The 17893-nt window shown below is 38.8% G+C and overlaps 4 protein-coding genes and 1 non-coding gene across 14 annotated transcripts; 3 read left to right on the top strand and 2 right to left on the bottom strand.

Moving 5' to 3' along the window:
• Nucleotides 1-413: 413 nt before the first annotated feature.
• Nucleotides 414-3408, bottom strand: LOC111479367 (BAG family molecular chaperone regulator 6-like). 6 transcript variants are annotated; one of them, XM_023123989.1, is made up of 5 exons: nt 2229-3408; nt 2102-2161; nt 1990-2034; nt 1345-1855; nt 414-805 (listed from the first exon to the last, which is right to left on the bottom strand). In XM_023123989.1, the coding sequence occupies exons 1-5, from the start codon at nt 3174-3176 to the stop codon at nt 801-803; spliced, it is 1569 nt and encodes a 522-aa protein (XP_022979757.1). In that variant the 5' UTR covers nt 3177-3408; the 3' UTR covers nt 414-800. The 6 variants fall into 6 exon arrangements, with proteins under 6 accessions (XP_022979757.1, XP_022979759.1, XP_022979756.1 ...); XM_023123991.1 differs by lacking the exon at nt 414-805 and having other exon boundaries at nt 886-1855; nt 2229-3156; nt 3259-3407; XM_023123988.1 differs by lacking the exons at nt 414-805; nt 2102-2161 and adding an exon at nt 1869-1928 and having other exon boundaries at nt 886-1801; nt 1996-2088; nt 2223-3408.
• Nucleotides 3409-4153: 745 nt separating this feature from the next.
• Nucleotides 4154-11361, bottom strand: LOC111479375 (5-methylthioadenosine/S-adenosylhomocysteine deaminase-like). Of its 3 annotated transcripts, none has more exons than XM_023123999.1 (11): nt 11228-11361; nt 9366-9687; nt 9096-9268; nt 8472-8630; nt 7906-8055; nt 7634-7791; nt 6453-6604; nt 5342-5514; nt 4737-4792; nt 4537-4639; nt 4154-4428 (listed from the first exon to the last, which is right to left on the bottom strand). In XM_023123999.1, exons 2-11 carry the CDS (start codon nt 9613-9615, stop codon nt 4339-4341), a joined length of 1464 nt encoding a protein of 487 aa, XP_022979767.1. In that variant the 5' UTR covers nt 9616-9687; nt 11228-11361; the 3' UTR covers nt 4154-4338. The 3 variants fall into 3 exon arrangements, with proteins under 3 accessions (XP_022979767.1, XP_022979768.1, XP_022979769.1); XM_023124000.1 differs by having other exon boundaries at nt 9366-9679; XM_023124001.1 differs by having other exon boundaries at nt 6453-6609; nt 7648-7791; nt 9366-9679.
• Nucleotides 11135-13181, top strand: LOC111479349 (exocyst complex component EXO70B1-like). Its single transcript, XM_023123955.1, has one exon. The coding sequence runs from the start codon at nt 11149-11151 to the stop codon at nt 13177-13179; it is 2031 nt and encodes a 676-aa protein (XP_022979723.1). The 5' UTR covers nt 11135-11148; the 3' UTR covers nt 13180-13181.
• Nucleotides 13182-13637: 456 nt separating this feature from the next.
• Nucleotides 13638-13709, top strand: TRNAQ-UUG. The gene has a single exon. It is a non-coding gene; the product is annotated as a tRNA-Gln (tRNA).
• Nucleotides 13710-14010: 301 nt separating this feature from the next.
• LOC111479454 (delta(3,5)-Delta(2,4)-dienoyl-CoA isomerase, peroxisomal) lies at nt 14011-15283 on the top strand. 3 transcript variants are annotated; one of them, XR_002717641.1, is made up of 4 exons: nt 14011-14701; nt 14798-15059; nt 15103-15134; nt 15184-15283. XR_002717641.1 is itself a non-coding variant. In XM_023124134.1 (2 exons), exons 1-2 carry the CDS (start codon nt 14065-14067, stop codon nt 14986-14988), a joined length of 828 nt encoding a protein of 275 aa, XP_022979902.1. In that variant the 5' UTR covers nt 14011-14064; the 3' UTR covers nt 14989-15283. The 3 variants fall into 3 exon arrangements, 1 of the variants encoding a protein (XP_022979902.1); XR_002717640.1 differs by having other exon boundaries at nt 15103-15283; XM_023124134.1 differs by having other exon boundaries at nt 14798-15283.
• The last annotated feature ends 2610 nt before the right edge of the window (nt 15284-17893 follow it).

Below are 17893 nucleotides of genomic sequence, written 5' to 3'. Positions count from 1 at the left end.
ACGTTTTACAAGAAAATATTTTAGAGAAACGTGGATAAGTAAAATCATTGTAACATTTGAAAGTAGTAAACATTGTAAAAGTCGATTGCATTGAAAACATGTAAGCAAAAATATATATATATATATATACAAAGCCGAGAGAAGTTTGATGCCTAATTGATCGATCTCCGAAGCAATTTAAGTTTGATAGGCCTAGACATAATTTTACCGAACAATCATGTAACAAAAATAAACTTAATAACTTAAAGAAAGTAAGACAACATAAAACTAAATAAAAGGATTCAACGTATCATTGACATTTGACATCATGACCATGAGACCGATGAGACCGAGAATACTTGGCAATTAATAATTAATTGTTGAAAAAATGTTAAATTAAAAAATATCACTAGTTGGTTTTCAATTTTACCCCCAACGTTTACAAAACAAAGCCTTCAACGCTTACATGCACTTACATGAACAAATTTAAGAGTAAGGAAGCCCGAAATCCAAGTATGGGAATCAAAAGAATTATCGTATCAGTTTCCTATAAAACACTGCTCAGCGCTGTTGCAGATATATGAAAATAAAGCTTTGTAGTGCTGTAAACTAACCTTGTTGCCACTTGCAAATCCAGAGAGGCATCAGTGATTATGACCAAAAGTAATTGCTAGCAGCTGTGTCACTGCTCGTGCTGGTAAGATTACAGGGCACTTTCAACCCAGATCATAATGTCCATTCTCACTGCAAAACTTCATGACAACCGACATTTACAGAACCATTATCTTCTACTACCTGTAGAACCCATTTTGAGCTGTCATCTAATCTGTGAATTAAAGAAACAAGGGCCATAGGCATCTCATGAATCACTTCAAGAAAGTTAATGAAGGAAATAGATACATTTGAAGTCCAAGCAAGCTTAGAATGATGAGAAAGAAGAGACCACAACAATAAAAAGTTGTGGGATAAAGCTACGGATCACATGTCTTGTAAATAACTGAACTAATCAGATTGAGGCTACGAAAACAATGATCTGAAGCAGAGGGACCCAGTTACATGTGATACGATCAAACGCCCTTCAATTCAAGCAAAAAGTAGATTTATTTGACCTCTTTTCCAACAGATTTTACACAAGTCAGTTCATGGAAGGTGTAATAAACGGAACTGCTTTCATGGTGGTGTGTTAAAAGTCTACTCTACTACAACTCTCAAATGACAGAACCAGTAAAATCGGAACAGCATATACTGCAGAAGGTGCCAGCAGCTCAGAAACAGCAACAAGTGAGCATGCAATGAAATAACTCAAAGAATTGCATTTACAAATTTTAGCAACAGTAAACTGATCATAATACTGTCATCATTTACCACTTTTCTTTGTTTTGGGGCATTTTTCGGAGAAATCTGTGCTGTTCCTCCTCTTCTTCTTTCTTAGCATCTCAAGAACAAGTGCCTTCTCTAACTGCTCAACTCTATGGGACAGTGAGCTTAACAATCGTGACTGCATTTCGTTCTTTTCAAACAGCTGCGCCATCATCTCCATCATTCTCTTGTTGTCCACCATCATCTTCTCAAGAAGCTCTCTACTCTCCCCATCTTCTTCTCCTCCCTTCACTCTGCTATATTCTTCTTCTTCGTCTACTGGCTCCTCTTCATTTCCACTGCCCTCCCTTTGATCCACAGCTCCATATTCTGCAACCACATTGTCTAAGTTCGGTGGGTTATTAGACGAATCCGTCTGACTTTCAGCGTCACTCATTTCGGCGTACTCTTCTGCCACCTCAACCTCCCTATGCATCATGTCGTTGTCAAATTCTGCAGGCACCTCATCTTTTCCTGGCGAGTTCTTGCCTTGCTCTGAAACTTGAGGTTCTGCCGCCTTCTGCAGGCACCTCATCTTTTCCTGGCGAGTTCTTGCCTTGCTCTGAAACTTGAGGTTCTGCCGCCTCAACCTCCCTATGCATCATGTCGTTGTCAATTCTTGCCTTGCTCTGAAACTTGAGGTTCTGCCGCCTCAACCTCCCTATGCATCATGTCGTTGTCAACTTCTGCAGGCACCTCATCTTTTCCTGGCGAGTTCTTGCCTTGCTCTGAAACTTGAGGTTCTGCCGCCTTCTGCAGGCACCTCATCTTTTCCTGGCGAGTTCTTGCCTTGCTCTGAAACTTGAGGTTCTGCCGCCTCAACCTCCCTATGCATCATGTCGTTGTCAATTCTTGCCTTGCTCTGAAACTTGAGGTTCTGCCGCCTCAACCTCCCTATGCATCATGTCGTTGTCAACTTCTGCAGGCACCTCATCTTTTCCTGGCGAGTTCTTGCCTTGCTCTGAAACTTGAGGTTTCGGTATATCATCATCTGCATCAGGACCTTCCAGATCAGCATTCGATTCCATAGAACAAGCCGTAGATTCCTCCATAATTGCTCCCTCCTTTTCAGTGTAACGAGGCGTTAATGCTACCTCATCTACGTTTCCACGCTCATTGCAATCATCCGCATATTCAACAGATTCAATTTCTGTTCTATCATCATCACCACCGTCAACTGGTTCGCTGTTTGCCATTTTTGCAGTACAACTTTCATCTTCAAGCTCTGGAATTCTATCCTTGAGATCCGGAGTTTCTTCCGCGCCGATTTCCCTTGCACCAGAAATATTCATTCCTGAGCTCCGATCAGCAGCTTCAGAATCACATTTGGCAGTCGCAGCTTCAAGAGTCTCATGGACGAAATCAGTAGCTTCATCCACAGCAGCAATTGAATCGACCTTCTCCTGCAAGGCAATAGCCTTCTTGATCAATGCCTTCCTGAAATTCCTAATTCCAATATCCACGCCTTCCACCGAATCCAACCTAAACAGCAAACTCATCAGCATCTCACCAAACCTAATTCTCTCCTTACCATCCTTCCGAATCAAATCCACAGTCTCTTCATTCGAAAGCCTCCTCTGTATCTCATTTACTTCTCTCTCAATCGCCACAACCTTCTTCACGCTCTTCCTCACCAGAAAACCTCTGAAAACCTTCTGGATTTTGGTGGCCGAGTCAGATCTGCTCTTCTTCGACTCAACAAAACGGACAGGAATCGAAACCACCTTCGGAACCACCGGCACAGTTCGCCGATGCACCGGAATTTCCATCATGCTAGGAACATACCGAGGGCGTTGAGGGTGGTAGTTCCAGTGATTCCTAAAGAAGGGACTCTCCATTACAATTGAGGATTCAAAAAAATTCTAGAAGAAAATAGATCAGGAGAAGCACAGACAGAACTTTCTCGAGTGAATAGATGACCTTCTCTTGCGCAAATGCAGATAAAATGTCTCCGATGATGAACAGGGTACATGGCCGACTGCTATATATGGGGGGCAAATGGATTTGCAGAAAGGTTCGAGAAGAAGATTCGAAAAATTGAGAAGTTTCGGGAAGATTCAAAATATGCCCGTGGGACTCACTTCTGGAATCTTCTTCAGCGGAACCTTAGGATGACGTGGCTGCTTTCTTATTGGTATCGCCCACAATCGCACCACGTCAGCATTCTGCATCTGTTCACTACACGTGGGATTTCATTTTTCCTTTATGTAGGGTTAAAAACAATTTTCTTCCTTTTATTTCATTATAATGTAATTATAATGAACAAATATAATTTTTAAAAAATTTAATATTATTACATTATATTAATTTAATTTTTAATATTATAATATAGTATTTAATAATTGATTAATATTATATTAAAAATAATAAATAAATAATTTAAGTGAGCACAGCGCGATGAGAATATAATCTTAGTTTAGACAATGGAGAGAAAACTTCACTCGCTTTGTGAGACTTCATATCAGTTGGAGAGGAGAACGAAACGTTCCTTATACGGGTGTGAAAACTCTTCCCTAGCAGACGTGTTTTAAAACCTTGAAAAAAAACTCATAACGAAAAACCCAAAGAGGACAATACTACTAACCACGGATTTGGGCTGTTACACGCTTTCTTCCTATTCTTGATATATATGGGCCTAAATCTAAAAATAATATCGACTAACAGTGGGCTTGAGCTAAACCAAAAAAAAAAAGACCAAAAAAAGATAATATCGGCTAACAGTGGGCATGAGCTCTTATATACTTTCTTCCTATTCTTGATGTATATGGGACCTCCCGGAACAAACATACACCGTAATTATTCATTTCAAATATGGTACTCAAAACGCCTTAAATGGATGAGTTTGTATATAGAAACTTAATGATAAAGTGGCTAAGACATAACTCAAAGATATCAATTCATTCAAACACTTAAACACAACAAAGCATCAGTTCCAGTACGCAAAGCATAAACAGTTCGATGAAAATCAAAACCAAGAAACTGAAGATAACCTGCTGGCGATTAGATGAAGTTCATTCTGTTCGGAATTCTTATTCCTGCTCTCTCAACCAGTTCCTTACAAGCTTTTTTTGCCATCAATATTACATCTTCCTGTCCACCCAAATTTCGGGTTGCACATGTTAAATCAATTAAAGCTACGTATACCCGAAATAAAGCAACGCTTATCATGTTTAAGAACGAAAAATCGAGATGAAGTACCTCGTTCACATTAACGATCTTCTTATCTTTCATTATCCACCGGCCATTGCACATTACAGAGACAACATTTTCAGTCCTCATACTGTAGACAAGGCATGAAATACTGCAATATCAATTAGACAATGCCATCAGTTCATTTACAATTCTCAGCTCAAGTGAGAGTGACAAAACATATCATAAAAGCTCAAGGAAATGAATACCTGTCATGGGCAGGAACCATGGACCAAGAGGAAGGATTGATCACAACCATATCCGCCTACAATCAAGATAGTAGAATAAATCATCCTCGAGCGTTTGAAAGTAACAGGTGGCATTACTTGCTCAACCATGAGAAATTGCAATGAATTCCAAATAAAAACATGCCTTTTTTTCTGTGTACAAATGAGTTTATAAGTCTAGTAGAACAGTTTGTGTCACGGTTCAGAATGATTGGGAGGGAGTCCTACATTGGCTAATTAAGAAGGGGATCATGGGTTTATAAATAAGGAATACATTTCCATTGGTACGAGACCTTTTGGGAAAACCAAAAACAAAGCCATGAGAGCTTATGCTCGAAGTGGACAATATTATACCGTTGTAAAGGGTCGTGGTTTCTAACATGGTATCAGGGTCATGCCCTTAACTTAGCCATGTCAATAGAATCCTCGAACAAAGAAGTTGTGAGCCTTGAAGATGTAGTAAAAAAAATGACTCAAGTGTCGAACAAAGAGTGTACTTTGTTCGAGGACTCCAGAAAAAGGAGTTGGAGGAGTCGGGGGAGGCTGTTTGAGGGCTTTATATCAATACAAGGTCAAAGAAATATTACCTTCTTCCCAACTTCAAGTGATCCTATTTCATTCTCCCAAAGCACTGATTTTGCACCATTTATAGTCACCATTTGTAGAACTACTTCAGCAGGAAGAACAGAGGGATTGGTTGTTCCATTTACAAACACTTCCCGGCCTTTATTAATGAGTGATGCAAGGTACATTTCATCAACTGCAAAATATATAGACATTTAGTTCATCAACTACCATTGTTCTTGTGCCATGTGGAAACTTTGTTCACAACGACGAACGTATAAACTTGAGGTTACTGTGTTCTGATCAAAATTGTCTGCATCTTTACATTGTTATGTTACAATCACCACTTGGGTAAAACAATAATGCCATTAGACCTACAATATATACTCATTGAAGTCCATATGATATCCAATATAAAAGGTTCCGTTGGATTTGCATGTGAGGGTGTGCCAAACTTATCCTTAAAGGTGAGGTGTTTTCAAGAGAATGTTTCAGTTCTCAGTATAACGCACAACTAAAGTGATAGTTGGTCACCACGATGTGACTGTAACGACTCAAGCCCACCGCTAGCAAATATTGTCATTTTTGGGATTTCTCTTTCGGGCTACCACTGAAGGTTTTTAAAACGCGTATGCTAGGGAGAGGTTTCCACACCCTTATAAAGAATGTTTCGTTCTCTTCCCCAATCGACGTGGGATCTCACAATATGTTACAAATGTTATTAGAGCCAGACACCGAGCGATAATGCCAAAGAGGAGGCTAAGCTCTGAAGGGAGGTGGACACGAGGCGATGTGCCAACAAGGATGTTGGGGCTCAACGGGGGGTGGATTGGGGAGTCCCCCATCGATTAGAGAAGAGAATGAGTGTCAGCGAAGACACTAAGCCTCGAAGGGAGGTGGATTGTGAGATCCCACATCGGTTGGGGAGGAGAACGAAACATTCTTTATAAGGGTTTGAAAACCTCTCCTTAGCAGACGTGTTTTAAAAACCTTGAGGGGAACCCCGAAAGGGAAAGCCTAAAGAAGACAATATCCACTAGCGGTGGGCTTGGGCCATGACTGATTGCCCACTAGACGTATGGTAAAAAGATGAAATAATGTATAACTTGTTAGAATTTCTAGACAGAAACAAACCTATGCTCATTCTATTATTTGACGGAGCTCCATCTGTTCCAATGGAAACACAAATACCAGCATCAAGCATCTCTCTGATAGGTGCAAATCCAAGCATTCTCATTGCAGAAGCAGGACAGTGGGATACTTTGACCCCATTCCTTGAAAGAAAACTAATCTAACAAGATATCAATAAGACTTGCATTATAAAACGTAGTTATGAAAAACATGGGCGTAAAAGCATTTAAGAATTCAACAACACATTATTGAAGGGAATAGAGCGCAAGAACATTAATTAGGAAGATATTAACTTAGCTCATATACCTAGTAACTTAGCTCATGACCTAGATGAGATTAGGAAGCCACCGAGCTCGGTGGATCTTAGCCAACCAAGTGACGCCAAAAGCCACCTAGCGCCTAAGTGAGACTAGGAAGCGACACAGCCAAGGAGACCAAGAAGCTGCCTAGCCAGGTTATCCGAACTGGTAACCATGACTGAAATGAGACCTAAAACTAGTCCAAGAGGTCTACACGCCATGTAGACTCGAGGTCACATCTTTGTGGCATTAGCCATATTGGATGTAACAAGTGCATCTTATAATATCCTTCCTGGTTATAGCTTGTGAGAATCCCACATTGATTGGGGAGGAGAACGAAACACCCTTTATAAGGGTGTGGAAATTTTTCCCTAGTAGACGCATTTTAAAAACCTTGAGGGGAAGTCCGAAAGAGAAAACCCAAAGAGGACAATATCTGTTAGCGGTAGGCTTGGGTCATTACATAGAGGCATAAAATTCATTCAAAGGCCTGCAAAGTTTCCTATGATGTCCTAGCAGGCCACAACTTAGGTTATGCTTGATGACCACCTTGGCAGGCTAAACACCATCAAGTTGCACCTATCAAAAGCTGTTTGGTGTGCATGTTTGACCCGACTTGGAATGCAACCTACAATTAGCAGTAATCAAAACGTGCTCTCTACTATATTGAAACTATGCCAAACCCAAAACTTGCACTACTTAAATATTCAACCGTACTCGTTTCGTAGAGGTAGCCACCTCCAACCCTGTTGACATAGTCAGTTTGGTCAACTATCTGATCAAAAGCATGCAACAACAAACGTTTGGGTCGGAGTATGTTACTACATAGCTAGGATTTGGATTCCTTTTGAGGGGTTAAAAAGAAAAGGAGAAAAAATTACCAACCTACAACTTCTCACCTCATTGTCATTGACCCAGACAGTATGTGCAGAAAGTAAATTGTTTCCGAGGAACCGTATTTTATCCAGGTAAGTAACGGTTCCATGATCAACTTTTCGTTCGTTCATCACTTTGAGGTTCTCATAGGGTATCTCTGCAACATGCTAAAATGCACATGACAAATGAAATCAAATTTCCACAACTCAAGCTTTGGAGCCATTGATATAATTTGAACTATTTCGAGACTGCAAAAGCGTAAGTAACGAAGATAGAAGTACCATGTGGATCCCTGTTTCTAGTTTTATTGCATTGTCCCGTGTTTCGATCAATAGACGTTCTGTTGCATTCATAATTTGTCTGATACCAAACCATACTCTGATGCGCCCATCTGCTGTGTTGTGGTGCTTCTTGTAAAGCTCCTTTTGAGACTGACCTTGAAAATGAAAATTAACGTAGTTATTCATAAGGCTTAGGAAATTAAAGAAAGTAAATCACTTCCATTAAACCAAAAAACAGGAAAGCATAAACTTATGACCATGAACATCAAAAACTTCTTAACCAACAATTTTCTCAAGGAAACCATTCAAAATTTTGCCTTTCTTTCATCTTCCAAGTTCCAAGACAACCTCGGCTTAATGTTTTAAGCATATTTCATCGCCTAAGTGGAGCAACAATCTTCAACCATTTCGTAGTAGCAGTTTAATCTAATCATTTAATCTATTATCTACACAAAAGTTCTCTAAATACCATCTATACATCACTAATTATATGAATGAATTCTACAATTGTCGAAAAGGAGTAAACGATCGAGAACCATAGATATATAAAGCTAAGTAAGATAAACCTGAATGCAATCATCAGTGGTTACAGCAGCCCAAGAAGCCGGCAATCCTTCCCCACAGTCCATTATTGACTGAGTTAAGCACGCCCGCAAACCCAACAACTCTACGGCCTTAGCCATTCCAGATACATGTTGTCCCCCTGCCTCAGCAAAGCATGTTACCTGAATATATATAAGTTAAATTACAAGTTGTAACAGCCCAGGTCCTCTTTGGGCTTTTCCTTTTGGGTTTCTCTTCAAGGTTTTTAAAACGCGTCTACTAGGGAGAAGTTTCCACACACTTATAAAGAATGTTTTGTTCTCCTCTCCCACCGATGTGGGAGCTCACAATCCACCCCCTCCAAGGACCAGGGCACTACTTGTTCTCTTCTCCAATCGATGTGAGACCCCCCAATCCACCCTTTCGGGGCCAGCATCCTTGCTTACACTCGTTTCCTTCTCCAATCAATATGGGAACCCTAATTCACTCTCCTTGCTGGGTCCACGCCCGGGTGTCCACCCCTCATCCATATTTAGTTCCTGATTTCTTCAAAGTTCTTAAAAGGTGTATGAGCATTAATTTCCTCAATTACAGCAAAAAATGATGAGGAAGAACAAAGAAGTAAAAGCAGAAATGCAGATACTCACACCCGAGTGAATGAGTTCTATACCACAAAGCAAAGAGGAAACATAGGAATCTTGCTCGGTCATGGTGGATTCGTAGGGCCAAATACGATGATGCAACCAAGTCATCAAATCCACATCGTCGGCTATGCTTCTCGCGAGCTGCTGAGAAGTGTGGACATGCGTGTTAATAAACCCTGTTTTCAAGGCCAACCCAGATCTCAGACAACGAAGTGGGAAGAAAACTCAAAGAGCTGAACTAACTCGAAAATTCAAAGAGAAATAGAGAGAGACCAGGAAGCAAGATTTGAGAATGGAGGTCAATAATGTGGTCGGCAGAAGCAGAGAATTGGAGGAGAATCTCGGAAGAGTGGCCAATGGCTTTGATTTTGTCGCCGGAGATCGCAATTCCGCCGTTCCGGAAGACTCGGCTGTCGGAATCCATTGTGACAATCATTGCGTTGTGGAGAACAGTCAGATGGTTGAAGTCGGTGCTCTTCGACTCCATAGCTTCTTCGTTCGGTTGTCTGAAAGCAGCTTCCATTTCCGCACTCGGCAGACTTTGACCAGCTTCATATCTTGTCGTCGCTTCGTTTTTTTTTCTTTTTCTCTTTTTCTTTAGGATTTTTTTTTTTTTTTAAATTTACTATTTAATTAGCTCATAAAAATTAATCCACAAGCTACTAAATATAAAATAAAAAAATTAAGGGTTCGAATAATTTAATTTTAAAAAATAGAAAATTTATCAAAATATATTAAAAACAATACAAAATTAAAAGTTAAGAATCTTATTTTCATAAGTTTAGAAATTAAATAAACATAAATTTTAAAATTATGATTTAAATTTGTAATTTAAACTATGAAATAATATCTTTTATAAGTATTTTATTTTCATAAATGTGAGATAACATTTATTGAATGAAAATTATGTTATTATAATTTTAAGGATTATTTTAAGCTTCAAATCCTTAAAAAGACACAAAAGTGCTGCTGTTTTCAAATGTAGCTCCTATTCAATTAAGCATTATTTTTAAGGGAATTATTTAAAAAATTTGCTTTCGGATATAAATTCTTTAAACTTAAAAATATATATATATATATATATATATTCTATTTTGATATTTGAACCGTCTCTAATATATTTCTTTAAATAATTATATTAATCATAAATTTTAGATCTGTTTCATTTATTTATTTATATATATACACTAAAAATGATTCATGTATCTATTTTACATAAACGGGAAGGAAATCAAAGTAAGCAATAAGGTAGTGGGAAGACATGGAAATCAAAGTATTGTTTCACAAATGGTGCCTAGAGAAGATATGCCTTGTTTGCAGAAGACCAATTGATATGGTTTTTGAGTGCTCACTCGGGTGGTTAGCGGAGAGTTTGCTAGATAGACATTATCTCATAGTACCTTTTGTTTGATGAGAGATATGAACAAGAGGCTTCTAGAAAACAACTAGTCTTTTCCTCATTATTTATATGAAGCCAGTAAGCAAACAACGAGTCCATGAGTATTTGAACCGGAGTATCTGGGAAAAAGCAGATTGATGGAAGAACGAGAAATCCTTTTGAACAACTTGTTATAATAGGAAGCCTTATATGTTGAAATTAATATAAATGCCAAGCAAGACAGACAAGGGGTGGGAGAAATGGAGGAGGTTTGTGGCTCTAGAAGGATTTGGTCAATGCTTACTTATCTAAATGGATTGAATAGAGAGAGAAAATGAGAGAAAACAGAGAAATACGTGAGGGTCACAAACAAACAACCTTTTTTTTCCAACAAAAAAAAGGGTCAACGCTTAATAACCAACAAACTGAAAATTAGAGGCCAATTAAGAATTTAACGCCATTAATTAAGAATTAATCCTTCTGTTTTTGCCACTCTCCCCCCACCTTTTCTTCTCCTCCATTAATCCATTAATCCTCTTCTTCACCAGCTCCTTCCCCCCCTCCTCCTATCCTACACGCACGAACTAATCCCATTCCCCTTTTCTTCCTCGCCAAAATCCCTCTTCTTCTTCTCCTCCTCCATTTCTCACCAATTCTTATAATATAACAAGAACATTCATGGAGAAAACCCCGCACCCAGAAAAGGTTCCTAGTTTATCAACAAATTTCAATAGAAAGTTTGCCAGTTTGGGCTCACCTGGCCGCACTCCCGATGCCGCCGATGATGCTAAATCAGATTCTGAAAAGCATCCAAATGATGATGATGCCTCCTCCATTGATCATCACCACCACCTTCTTTCCCAACCTGAAATTGCCTCGCTCTTCCAAGAGGTTGATCGATTCCTCCACACTTTGTCCACCGCTGCTGACAATGCATTCAATCCCATTCCTGACATTCCCACCTCCGTCCATTCGTTGTCCAATCTGGTGGACTCCATGACCTCCAGGTACAATTCTACCAAGAACTCCGCCAAGCTCGGCAGAGATCCGGACCGGGATTCTTCCTTTTTCGAAGCTCTGGATCGCATTTCCAAGATTGCCATTAAATTGGGCGAATTCAATCTCTGCACTGCCACCATTCCTTCGCTCAATCGGACCACCGCAGCTCTACAGCGAGCCATGACGTTGTTGGATGAAGAATTCAACAACCTTCTGAAAGAATGCAAGCATCGCGAGCTCGAATCCAAACCTGAAACGAAATCTGACACCAAATCGTCAAAGCAATCGTCCTTCAAAACAAACCACGAATTGCCAGATCAACATCACAGCACCGTTCCTGAGTCTTCCGAGTCCGATAAGGAAGACATATACCCTTCTTTCTCGCAGGAGACTGTGTCAAACATGAAGAGAATTGCCGGAACAATGATCTACGCCGGCTACGAGAAGGAATGTTGTATGAGTTACAGCTTCCTCCGGCAGAGCTCGTTCAGAGGAATCTTGAACAAGCTCGGGTACGAAAGTATTAGCAATGACGAGGTTCAGAAAATGCACTGGGATACTCTTCAATCGGAAATCGACAAATGGATCGCCGTCATCAAGAAATGCTCAAAATCTCTGTTCCCAGGCGAGTTGAAGCTCTGTGACTCCGTTTTCACCGATCATCCCTTCATATCTCATACAATCTTCAGCAATTTAACAAGAGCAGTCATCATCAAGCTTCTCAACTTCGCAAACGCCGTCGTCTTAACAAAGCGGTCCGCGGAGAAGATGTTCAAATTACTGGACATGTACGAAAGGATTTGCGAATTAATTCCAGTAATCAATGGCTTCCCTGAAAATTGCAGAACGGAGCTAATTTCAGAAGCGGAAGGGGCAAAAAGTGGTATGGGAGAAGCAATAGTCGGAAGTTTCTACGACCTAGAAAGCTCAATCAGAAGCGACAACGCGAAAATTCCAGTTCCAGGAGGAGCAGTTCATCCGTTAACGCGCTACATAATGAATTACCTAAAATACGCTTGCGAGTACAGAGAAACCCTAGAACAGGTCTTCCAATTGATGGACCCTAAAACCGAAGAAGATCAATCAGCAAGAGTGGACGAGAACGACGACGCGTCGCTGAGAAATTCTCACCTCGCAACTCAGATCGCGATGGTGATGGATCTGCTAGATACGAATCTGGTAATGAGATCAAAATTGTACCGCGACGCATCTCTTCGGTACATCTTCCTGATGAACAACGGAAGGTACGTAGTACAGAAAATCAAAGGCTCAACCGGAATCAAGGAGTTAATGGGCGACCGTTGGTGCCGCAAGCGATCAACGAATCTGCGACAGTACCACAAAAACTACCAGAGAGAAACATGGAGTAAGGTGTTGCAATGCCTGAACCACGAAGGATTGATGGTGAACGGGAAGGTATCAAAGCCGATTTTGAAGGAGAGATTCAAAAGCTTCAACTCCATGTTCGACGAAATACACAAAGTGCAGAGCAGTTGGGTAGTGAGCGACGAACAGCTTCAATCGGAGCTTCGGGTTTCGGTGTCGGCGGTGATGATTCCGGCGTACCGTTCGTTCGTGGGGAGATTCAAGCAGCATTTCGATCAGGGAAGGCAATCGGAGAAGTACATAAAGTATCAGCCTGAAGACATTGAAGTATTGATCGAAGATCTGTTCGACGGAAATACCGCTTCCATGAAAAAGAAATCGTAGAAGAAGCCCTAAAATTTGTTAAGACAACCACCTAATTTCTTTTTCCTTTTTCCTTTCCAATTATTGAATTTATGTAATCATAATTTTTCTTAATTAATTAAATTTTGGTCCATTTCATTATAAATTCATGTTTTTTCCATTTTGGTCCATTTCTTTTTTATCAGTCATTTATAATTTTGATTCCATTTTAGTTTTTGAGTTTATTTTATAATAAATTTAAATAATTATCTTCAAATAAATATTTTTTTTATAAGTAAATATAGCCCAACATGTATTTTAAAAATCAAATTAAATGAGATATATTTATAAATCTTATTCCATTATACTAATCTAATTTTCATACTTCCTCTCAGAATTGGACACATTAATAGAACTGAAAACGAATCATCAATGTTGCTGATATTACGGGCACTATTAGTGTTGATCCAAACAGCATTTGGGGTCTCACAGTCATTACCGGTTCTATGGTGTAGTGGTTAGCACTCTGGACTTTGAATCCAGCGACCTGGGTTCGACTCCCGGTAGGACCTTTTCTTTCCATTTTTAAATTAATTTTTACATTATCGACGTTTCTACTCCCGAGGCGCGTCTTTGTTATTATTTTTATATATTTAATATTGGATGAATCGTATTTTTAATTTAATTTTTTTTATTATACAAATAAAAGTTATTAATTGAGATTTTATTTTCTTTAATAAAAATTATGCTTGTATATCTTATTATTATTATTATTATTTTGTAAGTTTCTCATTTTAAGCTAAATTTCCAAAAATAAAAATATAATTTTATAATATATACATATATATATTTTTAATGTAAGTAATAAATGAAGAAATTTGAGGTGAAAATTGGAAAATACTTCTCAATCCAAAGTCGACCGGAGCAATGGAAGACTACAAATCCATAAAAATCGAGCGTCAAAATCCAAACTCCGGCGTCTTCCATCTCCGCCTCCACCGTCCATCGCACTACAACACCCTCACAACCGAACTCTTTGGCGAACTCCGGCGAGCGCTTTCATCTCTCGATCAAAACCCCGATGTCCGCGTTATCATCCTCTCCGGATCTGGCAAGCACTTCTGCGCCGGAATCGACCTCAAATCGACGGCCTCCAACTTCGAGAATCTTCTCTCAAGCGAGCGAGGTCGAGCAGGCGAGAGGCTCCGACGGGAGGTCAAGGCGATGCAAGACTCGATAACTGCGATTGAGGAGTGCCGTAAACCGGTGATTGCGTGCATCCATGGCGGATGCATCGGCGGAGGGGTTGATATGGCGACGGCGTGTGATTTGAGGTATTGCACGGCGGAGGCGGTGTTTTCGGTGAAGGAGGTTAATTTAGCGATTACGGCGGATCTCGGGACTCTGCAGAGGCTGCCAGGAATCGTAGGGTTTGGGAAGGCGGTTGAGTTAGCGTTGACGGGCCGGGAGTTTTCGGGCTTGGAGGCTAAGGAATTGGGCCTGGTTTCTGCAACTTTTGCTTCTAAGATGGAGCTCGAAAATGGCGTCATCAAAATCGCTGAAGGTATTTTAAAATTTAAATTCGATTTGAAGTATTTGTCCATATCCAATTAATTGAAGCTTTTATGTATCAACTGTGTAAATTGTTTGGTGAATGCAGAAATAGCATCAAAATCACCATTGGCAGTGGTGGGAACAAAGGCAGTGCTACTCAAAAGCAGAGACCTAACTGTTGAACAGGGCTTGGATTATGTTGCAACTTGGAACTCAGGAACTCTACTCTCAGCTGATCTCAAAGAAGCCATCTCGGCTCGAGCTCATAAACGTAACCCTGCATTTTCTAAGCTGTGAGACTGAGGACTTGAAGGTATGCGTCTTAATCAGTTGATTATGCTCAACTTTCTATACAAATTTCAAATTGAAACTTGTTTATGATATCATTTGTTTCATTTGAAAGAAAACATGTAGCATACGAATTGAAACTTGTTTATGATATCATTTGTTTCATTTGAAAGAAAACATGTAGCATACGAATTGAAACTTGTTTATGATATCATTTGTTTCATTTGAAAGAAACAATGTTGGGACATGATGCATGGTGCCACTCAAAAGAGTTATGGTATTGATTCTCTATTTTAATCGAATAGATTCCTTAGAGTCTTTCTCGTGGGTTTGGAGCCGGAAGCCGAAGTCTACTAGAGTCGTCCATTATTGTCCTCTTTGGGTTTTCCCCTTCGAGCTTCTCCTCAAGTTCTTAAAACGCTAGGGAGAGGTTTCCACACCCTTATAAAGTAAAAGTGTTTCATTCTCTTCTCCAATTGATGTGAGATCTCACAATCCACCCTGGTTCAAGCGTTTTCGCTGACACTCATTCATTTCTCCAATCGATATGGGACTCCCACCAAATCCACCCTCTTTCAAGGCCCAGCGTCTTTACTGGCACACCACCTCGTGTCTATCTCTTTTGGATGATAAAAGTCCCACATTAGCTAATTTAGGGAATGATCATGGTTTTTGAGGAATACTAATTTCATTGGTATAAGATCTTTTAAGAAGCTCAAAGCAAAGTCATGAGAGCTTATGCTTAAAGTGGACAATATCGTAATATTGTGGAGAGTCGTGTTCATGTAACATCTCTATTAGTGTGAGGCCTTTTGGGAAGCCCAAAGCAAAGCCATGAGAGCATATGTTCAAAGTAGACAATATCATATCATTGTGGGGAGTCGTGTTCGTCTAACACATGGAACAACCTCTTTACTGGCACATTACCTGGTGTTAGACTTTGATACCATTTGGAACGGCCCAAACTCCCCGCTGTCCATTGGAGTGGGATCTGTGTGATAGAAATGTTTTAAATGGAGAATATGAGATTGTTCCCTTCCCTTGATATATTTATTTATTTGAGTTTTTAAAAATTATATTAAATTTTTAAAAATATATATAAGAGGATGAAGAAAAAAAAATCACTCCATCCTCAGTCACCTAATTAATTTTTATTTATAAATTAAATAATATATATTGGTCGGTACAAATGAAAAATAAGTGTTCAAAACTCACACGACACTAATACTAGTTTCATAATTTCACCCTGTCGGAAATTATTATTAATTTTTTTTTTATATAAAAAACGTCTATATTGAAAACTAAATATAAAATAAATAAATAATTTAAATAAAGGTCAATATTCCTCAATTATTCTAGACGACCTTCACTTTCTTTGATTATTTTTGTTTGCTTGTTGAACCATATAATCATATTTTATACGTTATGATATGAAAGTAAATTAAGAATCTAAGCAAAGATATTTAATTTATAAACCAAAGTTCCTTTTAATCACATTTAATTATTTTATAATAGGTTGTTGTCACGCACACGTATGATTCTTGTTTGGAGACAAATTCACGTGGTCGGTTTAAGCATCTTTTTTCTTTATTGTTTCCTCAGCCAACTAAATATCAAATTAATTTCCTTACACGGCTCTTTTCCTCCTTTTTCTAGGTATATTGATAATGAAACTTCATGAGAGAATCACTCGACTAAACGACACGAACTCGACAGATTTAATACATGACTATTACTGTTAAAACAAAAAAAAAACACCCAATAGAGACGAACACGAACAAGAAGAAGAAGAAGAAGAACAAGAACAAAAAATTTTATCTTGATTTTTCTTGATGTAGCTAAAAGTATCGAGAAGAGTTTTAAACCTATCGAAGGAAATTGAAATGCACCTAATCTCTTCAAAACATACACACAATTACCTTTGACCTTTTGAAGTTCTTAGAGAGAGAGAGAGAGAGAGAAACAATAAAAGAGAGAGGGATTTCATGGAGACCTTTTAACTTTTCTTTTACGCATCAATATCATATCCAAACTCATCAAGTGGGTTTGGATTAATAGTATTTAGTTCAATTAAATACAAAGTTTTAGCATATTTTAAGGAAATGGTCTCTATTGGATGTGTATGTTTTCAATACATTTTGATATCAAATTTGGTCCCTTAGGATGAAAATAATATGAATCTTAATGTATTTGTTCAAATTATAGTTTGATAGGATGATTATAGTGCTAGCCCATTAGTGAGTGCTAGCCTAACGAACGCTCAGAGGATACAGGAGCCAGTTTGGTGAGTCCACGTGTGCGTGTGTGAGCTGGGTAAAGAAGTGCTACACATCCAACTCTGTTTCTATTAGAAGCTACCCAATGCCCTGTCATATTACATTTATTTACTTTTTCTGACCCTAAATAGTGAGCTTGTTGAGTATTTTTTAAAATAAAGTAAGTAAAGATAAAACACAAATTTTATAAAATATTTTAAATAAATACTTTCCACACACATTAGCTACGTCATGCATGTAATGTTGATTCTAATTTTAATAGCAACATAAGGGTGTGACAAACTTTTATATTAAAATTGTTTGTCGCTATTAGACCAAGTTTTCCATAACATAGGAGCTAGTTGACTAAGAGTGGCTTAGCTTCTCCATTGTCCTCGGTATTTTCTATGGTAAATGCTTAAGATTTCTTGCATACTAGAGCTATGAGATGCCTCGATACTCCTTTATTTCGTTGTTGGCTATTCGGAACATACTTTATACGAAAGATCGAGCATTGAAAGGGCAAAATGGTAATTGGGAGGGTAAAGATTCCAAAAAGACGTACATATCCAAAATTCAACCGGTTGATCCAAAATATGGAGACAATGAGATAAGAGGAAATCTTGAAATGAAGGGAAAGATATTATGACAATTTTGTC

Source organism: Cucurbita maxima, unplaced genomic scaffold, assembly GCF_002738345.1.
Source record: "Cucurbita maxima cultivar Rimu unplaced genomic scaffold, Cmax_1.0 Cma_Scf00005, whole genome shotgun sequence".
Lineage (NCBI taxonomy): Eukaryota > Viridiplantae > Streptophyta > Magnoliopsida > Cucurbitales > Cucurbitaceae > Cucurbita > Cucurbita maxima.
Note: the sequence above shows the minus strand (reverse complement) of the source record. Positions and strands in the feature narration are given on the sequence as shown.

Excerpts from the sequence above, each read along its gene's own strand:
- LOC111479349 (XM_023123955.1), top strand. The coding sequence starts at position 11,149 with ATGGAGAAAACCCCGCACCCAGAAAAGGTTCCTAGTTTATCAACAAAT.
- LOC111479367 (XM_023123987.1), bottom strand. The coding sequence starts at position 3,176 with ATGGAGAGTCCCTTCTTTAGGAATCACTGGAACTACCACCCTCAACGC. Across the intron at positions 2,089-2,222 it reads TGATGCATAGGGAGGTTGAG|GCGGCAGAACCTCAAGTTTC; the intron begins GCGGCAGAACCT and ends TGCCTGCAGAAG. Across the intron at positions 1,856-1,989 it reads TGATGCATAGGGAGGTTGAG|GCGGCAGAACCTCAAGTTTC; the intron begins GCGGCAGAACCT and ends TGCCTGCAGAAG.
- LOC111479375 (XM_023123999.1), bottom strand. The coding sequence starts at position 9,615 with ATGGAAGCTGCTTTCAGACAACCGAACGAAGAAGCTATGGAGTCGAAG. Across the intron at positions 8,056-8,471 it reads CCACTGATGATTGCATTCAG|TCTCAAAAGGAGCTTTACAA; the intron begins GTTTATCTTACT and ends TTTCAAGGTCAG. Across the intron at positions 4,429-4,536 it reads AGATCGTTAATGTGAACGAG|GAAGATGTAATATTGATGGC; the intron begins GTACTTCATCTC and ends TTGGGTGGACAG.
- LOC111479454 (XM_023124134.1), top strand. The coding sequence starts at position 14,065 with ATGGAAGACTACAAATCCATAAAAATCGAGCGTCAAAATCCAAACTCC. Across the intron at positions 14,702-14,797 it reads CGTCATCAAAATCGCTGAAG|AAATAGCATCAAAATCACCA; the intron begins GTATTTTAAAAT and ends TGGTGAATGCAG.